The 11,155-nt window shown below is 28.8% G+C and overlaps 1 protein-coding gene across 1 annotated transcript; it reads right to left on the bottom strand.

Moving 5' to 3' along the window:
- Positions 1–894: 894 nt before the first annotated feature.
- On the bottom strand, positions 895–3,119 carry LOC114263252 (S-adenosylmethionine decarboxylase proenzyme). The gene is made up of 3 exons (XM_028203757.2): positions 2,982–3,119; positions 2,626–2,760; positions 895–2,531 (listed from the first exon to the last, which is right to left on the bottom strand). Exon 3 carries the CDS (start codon positions 2,332–2,334, stop codon positions 1,213–1,215), a length of 1,122 nt encoding a protein of 373 aa, XP_028059558.2. The 5' UTR covers positions 2,335–2,531; positions 2,626–2,760; positions 2,982–3,119; the 3' UTR covers positions 895–1,212.
- Positions 3,120–11,155: the final 8,036 nt, after the last annotated feature.

Below are 11,155 nucleotides of genomic sequence, written 5' to 3'. Positions count from 1 at the left end.
GGCCGGTGAGTGAAAATTTTTTTTTTTGAATTGTCTGAACCGTTTTTGTTGAACTTTCTGAACTTTTTCAGGGACGATCGGGTGGTCGACCGGCCGGTTGATCGGTTAGGGAATTTTTTTTTTTTAAACTGTTTGAACTTTTTTTTGAACTGTTTGAATCTTTTACTGGTTGACCGGTTGGTCAACCGGCTGGTCGACCGGTTGGTATCACCCCAACGGTCAGTAACAGTGATTTGGTGAAATGCTTCGCCTGTTCTCAGTTTGATGAAATGTTTGATGAAATCTCATTTTGATATCGATTTGGTGCAACCGTTGGAGCATCAAACAGTAATTTTTTTACCAAATTTTAAATTTGATGCTGGGTTTGATGAACCGTTGGAGATGGTATAACATAACAATAATAGGTAAAATAACCAAATACAGTGAATGTAAAACACCAAATTACATCAACATGAATTGCATAATTCTCCAAAAGCTTCACCAAAATATCATTAGAACATGAAACCAGTTGGAATTCCAACCAAACACATTGGGAATTTTAACTATCTAAACAAATTCCACCTTGGCGTGAATTCCATGCATAAGTTACCAAGCTTCCTTACCAGAGCCTTTTTTTTTTCCCATAAAATTGGCCATTTACATCAGCTTATTAATACTCATGCCAATTATACTATCAAAAATGCTTGGGACCTCCAAAGTTGGGAACCTCTATGACTCTCAAAATGATGTGAATTAATCATGTATTTTTTTTTTCTTTCTAAACCAATCATAAGTAAATAGAGATTATAAAATTGTGTTTTTGAAGGAGTCTATAGTACTGTTGTTATAATCTAATAGAAAGAAAATGATATAATCATAGAAAGGATAGAACACCACAGCCAAAATCAACCAATGTTTCAAAAAAAATACCCAGCAATAAGCTGATTTGATTAAATATGACTTGGAGTAGTCACATCAGCTTGAACATAAAGCAGAACTAAGGCTCGCCAATCTCTTTTTACAAAACCAAAAAATGCTCAAAACTGGAGAGTTCACCCTTGGATTGGCTTGACCTTTATACTGTGTTTGGTTGGAAGATTTGAATAAAAATTTAGAAAGAGAAATGAAAAAAATTGATAAAATATAAATAAAATATACTTACATTTCATTTAATTTCACACATTTTTTTTTTCTTTTCAAATCTCTCAGTAAATTCTCTAACCAAACACAGCATTAAGCTGACGATACGCAAGATAGGGCCACCACTGTACCACCCATTTCACCACTGCCCTCCTCTGCCACCTGCTTCCAACAATGCATCACAGATTTAGGAGTAGAAGGATTCACTGTGCACCCCTTCTCCTTGGCAACAAAGCTTCGATACACTATGCACCCTCCACGTGGCAAGTCTTTCTTCATGCCAATTTCACACGTGTACCCCTTCACATCACCAACAGCCCACTCCCAACTTGCCAAATCACCATGGCACGTGACAACCACAGTGAACTGAGCTGGGTTGAAGCATTTTAGGACCCTCTTGACCAGGGGCCCAAACCGAATTGACCCAAAGTCGAACCCCATAGCCTCATAGCTAGCATAACTGAATCCATCCTCTGGAGTCACGTGCACTGTAGAATAAGCTGAACCCTCAATCCCATTCATCGAATACCCACAAGGTTCAAACTCGAAGTCACAAATCACATGACTGGGGATTATGTTTGATATTCCGGACTCTTTGGTCATTTCACACTGCGAGTTTTTGTAAAATATAACAGCTTTGTTTCTATCCAATCCTGTCATGCATATCTCCAGATTAATCAAAGTCGTTTGATCTATAACCAAAGGTGATTTTTGTAGGCCCACAGACGCCACATAAATGTGCCATTGACGATCTTGGACCGTCGGATCACCAAGTACAAATGCATTTCCATTTTCGAAGAAACGGTTCAAGAAAGCAACTTCTTCTGAGAAGCTGCGGTGAGGGGCAGGTTGGGAATTTTGAAAAATAAATGTTCCACGAGAGTATTTGACTGAGTCAACACAGAGTGAGAGTGACTCAGCGAGTTTGAGGATTTGTGGTATGGATAGGAGGAGCTTGGTCGTCCCACAGGTCTTGAGAATAATCTTCATAGGGTAAACGAAAAGGCTCGACTCGGAGAGAACATACGAGTCAAACTCAGTGTTAGAGAGCTGAGCCACAATAGTACAACAAGCGGGTTCAAGGATCGAGTCGAGTTGGGACCGAGTCAAGGCTCGGAGGCCCAAACCCTGTTGGTCCGCGAACATGGGTTGCTCAGAAAAGGTTATTTCAAGGCGTTTTTCGAAGCCCTCGAACCCAATTGATGAAACAGCCATTGCTGAGTCACTGAAATGGATCAAAGAAGACACAAAGAAAACCGAAAACAGAGTCCAAAAGAGAAATGAGACACCAAAGGTACTCTGTTTCTATCACAATTTTTCAAGAACAGCTGAAGGGAAAAATTGGGAAAATCCTAATCTACAGAAAATGCCATTTGTATTCTGAGAAAGTATCAGGATGGTTTCCTCACACACTGCAAAAATTGAAACACAAACACAAATATCAGAATATAAAATACACACACATGTATACATATAAATGTATGCTATTGATTAGATGATTCTTACATTGGAGTATGGGATGAACATCTTCAATTCTGTATCTGAGTGGAGCTTCTTCGTATTGAAGAGGGCTTCCACGAAAACTAACACTACTACATTTGTTTTGACCACCTTTGATCTCCATCACAACATCAACCCACTCTGCAACATGACACAAATATTGAAATTCAATTCAATAAATTATGATAAGACCCAAAAAACATCAACACTATAATCAAAATTTAAATATATATATTTATGTCTACTACCCAATAATCCTAGAAGAAAGTTCTCTTTGTTGGTTCTCATATTTTTTAAATAAAAACAAAAAATTTGTGTGATGTGTGTGCATATGTATCTTGGAGGAAAAACCCAAAACTTACATTTAATATTACAAGAGAGAGAGAGGCCTAGAAGCTCTTCTTAGAACAAGAAATTGCAAGAAAAGCAAGAAGAGAGAGAAACAAGACAGATGTGAAATTTGAGGAGAGAGCAGGCCCCTCCAGGAATCTTGTGGGAGTGAAAGAAGAGAGTGGAGAAAGAGTATATATATAGATGGATCATGGAATCGCGACGCATGGGACTATGGCAAGCGTGCTTGATAAAATTATAATAAAAAATATGAGCAATACGATACTACCCTATATTAAAAAATTTATTTAAAAATATCAATATATACTTCTTTATGTAGGAACCTTACAATGACTAGGCAAATCTCCATCACAATTCACTTTCTTCTTACAATTTTAGACAATCTTTCCAGGCGTATAGATTTATTAAAAAAAAAAAATCTTACCTATAATCATCATATACAAATGAGTGGAAAAAGAGTAGTCATGAATTATTTTAGTTTATGGAAGAAGACTACTCATATAGGGATAACAGAAAAAGGTTAAAAACTTAAAAATTTATACTAAATTTGAATAAGAAAATTAATGTGTTGCTTAAATCTAAATGTTATATAGTGGGATCCTGTATAATGCTGTGTTTGGTTGGGGGATTTGGGAAGGAATTTAAAAAGTGAAAAGGAAAAAATGTGTGAAACTATGTGAAACATAAACATGTTTTATTCACATTTCACCCACTTTTTCTATTTTCCTTTCCAAATTCCTCTCAAAATCCTTCAACCAAACACAACATAAAGGAAACCTCCTTGTCATCCTTTCATCAAAATCAGCACTGACGGACGGATGTGCTCTTGGCCAACCTGGGAGAGCTGGTATGGCCGGTGTCTTCCAAAACCATGAAAGAAATTGGATGGGTTTTGCTCAATTAGCTTTTCTGATGCTCACAATATAACTTGAAAGAGCATTTGAACTTAGTGGGTTCATTGTGAATCCAATTTTAGTGATACAAATCATTTACTTTTTAGTATTTGTTGAGAAAATATTTATATAAAAAATTAAGATGATTGAATTTTTACATTTATCTTAAAAAATAGAAGACAAATATAATTTAAAAAATAACCGTCCATTTTCCAATCATCTTGATTTTTTTACATGAATATTCTTCTCAATGAATTCTAAACAGTGAACAGTTTAGATCATCGAGATTGAGCTTACAATGGGTAAATTACAAATACACCCTTGAGGTTTGCTTAAAATACGAACTGCCCCCTATGGTTTGGAAAATTATATAGACCTCCCTGTCAAAATTTTTTATTTAACAAAATTAATTAAAAAAGTGAAATTTCTAACTGTTCATTTATACAATAATAAAATTATTTGAATTATTAATTGAAATAAAATTTTAACATTATTAAAATTTTTTAATTAATTTGATGATTTATTATTAGAAATTATCTATTTGTTATGAAATTAGAAACCTTAGGAGGCATAATGTAATTTCTAGAATCACATGGAATAATTTGTAATTTAAGTAAATCTCATGAGGTATGTTTATAATTTACCCACTTACAATGGGCCCAGTCTAAATATTCTCTCAAGTTGGGTCCCCAATATCAGAAAAGCCAAATCCACCGAATTACGAACTATCCAAACAGCTCTTCTTCTCACTTGGACAAATGGATTTCGATTCATTGAACTAGAGATCGACTCTCTAAACTGTTTTTTTATTATTATCCACAAATCAAAGCATTTCACCATGTATTCTACTTCCTGTCTTTGATTCTAGGTCTCTTCTTAAGCGTGATTGAACTATATCTCATGTATACCTAGCAAGACGCAAATACTATTGCAAACAAATTAGCTAAAAGTCATTATTTTTGCACAAAAATGATCCATTGTAATATATTCTCAACCTCCTTGTTTTGTTAAATATTTTGTATCTAACGACTACATTGGAATGACTATCGCACGTTGTGGTGCTTTGAAAAGTTAGTAAAAAAATGACTTTTTAACTTTTTTAGGTTTTTTGATAGTTTTTTTGGCAAAAAAGTTGGCTTCTTTAGCCAAAGTGTTGTGTAGCCAACTAAATAATATTTGATCTATAAAATTTGCCTCTTTATTAAAAAAAAAAAATTGTAGATTGTAGCCTTTTAGTGTGATTTTTTTTTTATATATATATTTTTTGAAAAGTATTTTGTACCACTAATTTCACACTACTAACAAATCACTAATGACGTGACGGACGTGAACCTTCTAATTCCACACTATTAATAAATCACTAATGACATGACTGACGTAGATCCCATCATTAATCTACATCTACTTTTTGAATACTTATCACCAAAATTGTTTGAAAATCGCATTTTATAATCAAATCTCATTTCAATGAACAATTTTTCTTTTTAAAAGGACAAATATCAGCGTAGTCACATTATCATTCTGTAAATTCTGTAATTTTATGTCATTGTTTAATCAGAACAGTGTCAGTACTAATAATAGTAGATTTCGTCTCTATGTAAGCATGGCAAGGGGAAATATTAAATCAGAGGTCTTAAAAAAATAATTAGACAATAACGTTAAATTTTATAAATATTAATAATTATAATTATAATTTTTTTTAATTTATCTATAATTATTATCTAAAAAGTCCACTCACATGTTATTTCCCCGCATGGCAACACTATGGCGTCCTACCCTGAAAACAAGGGCACGTGTTTTGTTTTATGAGAGCAGCTAGGTGACTGACTGCCCAATCACACAGATGGTGAGTGCTTTCTCAGCTATTTTAATTTGAAACTAAAACTCTTGTTTAGGATAAATTTTTTTAATTTTTTGTAAAAAAGAAAAATGTAATGTAATGTAATGATTATAGGTTTAATATGACATTTTATTTTATTAAATTTAAAAAATTTATTTTGTCTTTCTGTGACTAAAATAGCCCCAAACTCAACCCAACCAAAATTGTCAAACAAAGGCCAAAAAGGTTTTTTAAATGGGCTATTTGCTAGAGACTTCCAATAATATAGGCTTCATTTGGCAATATTACTTTTACCCTAAAAATTAAAAAATTATTAAAAAAATTAAAAAGCCAATAACTTATATCAAAAAGTTAAAAATTTTCTTTTTTCTTTACTTTTTGCACATATTTTCATAAAAAATAAAAAAATATCCTAAACATATTAATTTTTTTTTAATCATATTTTAGTCAAAAAAATTAAAAAGTTACTGAAAAGACTTGTTCCCAAACGAGATCTTACTAAAATTTTTATCAAATCTCTATAGGATCCACACACTTGTGAGCTTATGTGAATCCCACACCCATGTGGGATGTTTGGTAAAAAAATTTGATAAATCATTTAGAATTCATAACATTTTCGTTTTTAAATAATTTCACACAATCCATATATATGTCATTTTTTTTTATTAGAGTCTTTTAGTTTAAATTAAATTGAACAGTATTATTGGATCTTTGTGGCCCTATTACAGAATTTACATTGATGATTTAAATCGTTAAATTTGTAAAACTCATCAATTACTTTATCTCTATAAAAAAAATCAAGTTGATCAAATATCAATAGTTACATGATCAGATTTCATTTGTATCAATAACCGCTTAATCAAATCTCATTTATGTCAACGGTAAGTATGATTTTTAAAATAAATTGTTAACACAAATATGATCTGATCAAATGACTATCAATATTCGATGAACATGATATTTTATAGGGATAAAATATTCGACAAGTCCCACATATTGAATGGTTCGAATCATTGATGCGAGCTCCGTGATGGGCCTATGAAGGCTGAACAACACCCTCGTTATGAAACCCAACTAAAGTGAATCCTTCCCCTTTTTATTATTACTAGTGGTTTGGGCACATGTGTTACACGTGACACGTGATTTTTCATCAACTATTAGTACTATAATTATATGTATCTCTTAAATTGATATGCGATATGCATACAAAGTATGGAGACTTATATAGGTAAATTAATCTATATCCAAAATACAATTAAGCAAGACATGAATGCATACTTGGCTGAAAATTATAAATAATAAATGAAAATTTTTATAAACATAAATATTAATTTATAATTAGATTGTTGAGATCACAATCTATATCCAAAATACAATTAAACAAGACATGAATGCATACTTGGCTGAAAATTTTAAATAATAAATGAAAATTTTTATAAACATAAATATTAATTTATAACTAGATTGTTGAGATCACAATCTATCTTAAACAATAAACAATAAATAAATAAATAAAGGTCTTTTAAATATGTAGTGTTACACAAATATTTTTCTATCAACTTCTCACTTCAATTTTTTATAATTCGTGCCTATAATACAATTAAATGTATGAAATTAATTGCATAATTACACAATTTTATTTAATAGTTCATCTCATAATACAAATTCATTTAAGCCACTATTGCATATTATTTGCATATTATTGGCGTAAGAATGTATTAATATCAATACGTAATATATTCGTATACATCAAGAGTTGTTGAGTCTCGTTTCATGTGCCATGAATATCTTGCATGATGAAAAATATATTAATCATTAGTATATTTTCATTTATGTAGAAAATGTGGAATAGTTTTTTTAAGAAAATGGAATGATATCGTACCTTAATATTTTGATCAATAGGAATTTTATAATTGTTTTCACGATATTTATAGCTTCATACTTGTAATTGTTTGTAGGGTATTTTCATGAAACTGTCAAATTACATAATTTATTATGTCATTTGTTAGTAATCAACATATAACAAAAATTGATCGAAACTTTTTATTTGATATACTTACTTTCTACATCATTGAGTTGTTGCGATAATATTTAGGCATTATTTGATTTTTTTTTCTTATAATTTGACTAAAATGTGTATATGAGATACATTATTTTTCTTAAATTTTACAACATATAGGACAATTCATATTTCAGCTTGTCTAACCTTGATGGAAAAACATGTTACAATAGATCTTCTGTAATTCTCATTTCACAATCTTCTTGTTTTTCTTCTTACTCACTATTACAACTTATTGTAATAAAAATATTTGATGTGTAAGAATTTGAAACGATATCATATTGTGATGAATTTCGAAATTCATTCTCTCTCAATAATGTTATTTTTTCTGTGAAGGGAAAAACAAGTTTAATTATTATCGTGATGGAGGTCTTTCGCAAAGTTTTGATTTGTTGTTGAAAGTATTCATTGTGAACACTTACTTATATGACATGTATGTATATATGTATTGAACATAAGTTGATAATATACAATTTCACAATTTTTTCCTAACAAATATAAATATATTACTAAATCGATAAATGTTAGAAAATTAAAATATTATGTAGACACTGACATACATAAGATATCATAAAAATAATATGTGAATTTTTTTACAACAACATAATATAGGTAATAATGAGAAATTAATAATTTATAATTAAATAGTTGGTTATAATGTAGATATTTAGTGTTATATTTTTGTGTATATGCACTATTTTTAATTAGATTTTAAATTCACACAAAATTGAAAGGAATTTGTGAATAATTTGTGTAAAATTAGAGATTTGCAAAGAAAGATTTCAAAAAAAGAATGGAATTTGTGAATAATTTGTGAAAGTTTTGAATTTTAGAATTTTCATGTTTTGTCTTTTGGCACTGTTTTTTTTAGTAGCTCTTTTATTTTATTTTTAGATTCATTTAATTCATTAATACTTTTTTATTTTTTTAATTTTACTTTTAGATGTAGATTCACTTAATCTAAATACACCTAAAAAATAATTTGTTATGTATTTTTTTTTATAATAATAATAATAATAAATCTTCAAATTTATAAAAAAAAATTACCAATATTTTATTTTTAAATTCTATTTAGATTATTAGATATTAAATATTCATGTAAAAGTATAATTTAAATATAAAATATGAAGAAATTTCAGTATTTTTAATCACCAAAATTAAGAAAATATAAAAAGTGAACAACAAAAATATGAAAAATCAAAAACTAGGAAATAGATTTAAAAAAATAAAATCAACGAAAGTAATTCTTATTTAAAATTTTGACATTATATGTTGGTTATTAATGTATCAAGTCAAAAATTAGAGTTAAAAAAATTTAATATAAACAAAAAGAAAGTGTATGAAGATAACTTGTGAATTTTTTTAGAACGTTTGTGTTTTCTTCTGTTTAAATTTGAACTGCATACAAATAAAATTCAACCAAAATTATTCACAGCAATTTAATCTATGATGGACAATTGTAAATATTATGTATATTAGTATAGAAGCAGACATAAAAAATAAGAAAGAGTAATTATTTTTTATTCTTCAATCATCATCAATGCAAAAAATAAAGAAATGTTTTATTATTATTATTATTATTTTTTATTTTATAAGAAGAGTGTTTATATTTATATAGGACTTTTAAAAGTAGATATATCATTTTTTACTATTCAACTCCAAAAATAAAAATAAAAATAAATCGTTGGTTTATATAGAATTCTTGATGACTTTTAAAAAATATAGTAATTTGAGAAGATAAAATTAAAATTAAAAAAATATAGAAAATATGGCAAGTTCTTTACAGTTTTAAAAAAGTAGTAGACAGATAGTGAATCACATTTTCGTAGTTTAGCAATCACTTAAAAAAGTAATTGTTTGGTTAAAAAAAAAAAGAAATAAATTATTGAAAAATTCAAGTTAAAAAAAATATAAGATATTAAATTCAGTAAATATTTTTTATTGGTAAAAAGTCCACATTTATAAAATATTTTGGTGAAAAATTATTTTGTTTGTTTTGAAAGACATTTTAATTTTAATTTTACATCTTAATTTATCTGTTATTTTTTTTTTGTTGGCTTTTGTTAACCATTTATTCAAAAAAAATCGCTAGCTGTTCAAAATTTTCCTTATTTATTCAAATTTTTTTTCTATCTGCTCAATTTTTTTCTATCTATTTAATTTTTTATCTAACTGCTTAATTTTTTAATCTTTTCAATTCAAATTTTCCTTATCTATTTAAATATTTATCCAAAAAAAAATTCTATTTGTCCAAATTATTATCTTTATCAAATTTTTTTTTTGACTATCTATTTAATTTTTTTCCCCTTATCTATGCAAATTTGATTCCGTTTTTATCCATTAAAAGAGAACCTGCTCAAATAACCTTTTCAAAAAATCTATCTATTGAAATTATTTGTTAAAAAAATGTATCTGTACAAATTCTTTAAGAGGATTTTTTTTCTTGGCTCAGTTATTATCCGTTGGACTTTTTTTTTTCTTGAAACAGATTTATTTGAACACAACTATTCAAAACAAATCTGTACTATTTGCCATTTTTTTTTTTTTAAATTGTTACAATCTGTTTCTTCGTCGTCATCATCAACCACAACACAACACGACCAAAAAAATAAAAAAAGATCTAGACAAGAAAAAAAAACTTCCTATCTATTTACAGTCCCGTTAGAGAGCCCGAATTTCTCAAGCTCGAATTTGCTTGAAAAATCAAACGACGTCGTTTGATTTTTTTTTTTTTGCCTTTTCTCTTTGAAGATGAGCAGAGAGAGGGAAAGTTGAGAAGATGAACATAGAGAGAGAAGAGGGCATTCATCAACACAACAACACATTCAACAACAATACATTCATCAACAACACAACATCATAACTTTTTTCGAATCTAAAAAAAAAAATTTCAACTACACAACATACATTCATCAACAACATCAATCACAAAAAAAAAAAAAAAAATTAAATTCAATTGTCGAATTTAAAAAAAAAATTAAAAAATCCAACAACACAATATCATTATCAACAACAACAATCATCAACATCTTCATCTTTTTTCGAATCTGAAAAAAAAAATTTCAACTACACAACATACATTCATCAACAACATCAATCACAAAAAAAAAAATTAAATTAAATTCAATTGTCGAATTTAAAAAAAAAATAAAAAATCCAACAACACAACATCATCATCAACAACAACAATCATCAACATCTTCATCTTTCAGATCTAGATCCACTAGAAAAGAAAAAAAAAAAAGTAGAGAGAGCAGAGGCAAGAGACCCACCAGCATCACCGTCGAATCATCTTCTTTTTCTTCAGATCCAGATCTTCATCTGTATTCGAATCATCTTCTTTTTCTTCAGATCCATATCCAAATCAACAAATCATCTTCATCTTCCTCTTCT

The sequence above is a fragment of the Camellia sinensis genome, unplaced genomic scaffold (genome assembly GCF_055761805.1).
Source record: "Camellia sinensis isolate YWXY unplaced genomic scaffold, ASM5576180v1 Unanchor10, whole genome shotgun sequence".
Lineage (NCBI taxonomy): Eukaryota > Viridiplantae > Streptophyta > Magnoliopsida > Ericales > Theaceae > Camellia > Camellia sinensis.
Note: the sequence above shows the minus strand (reverse complement) of the source record. Positions and strands in the feature narration are given on the sequence as shown.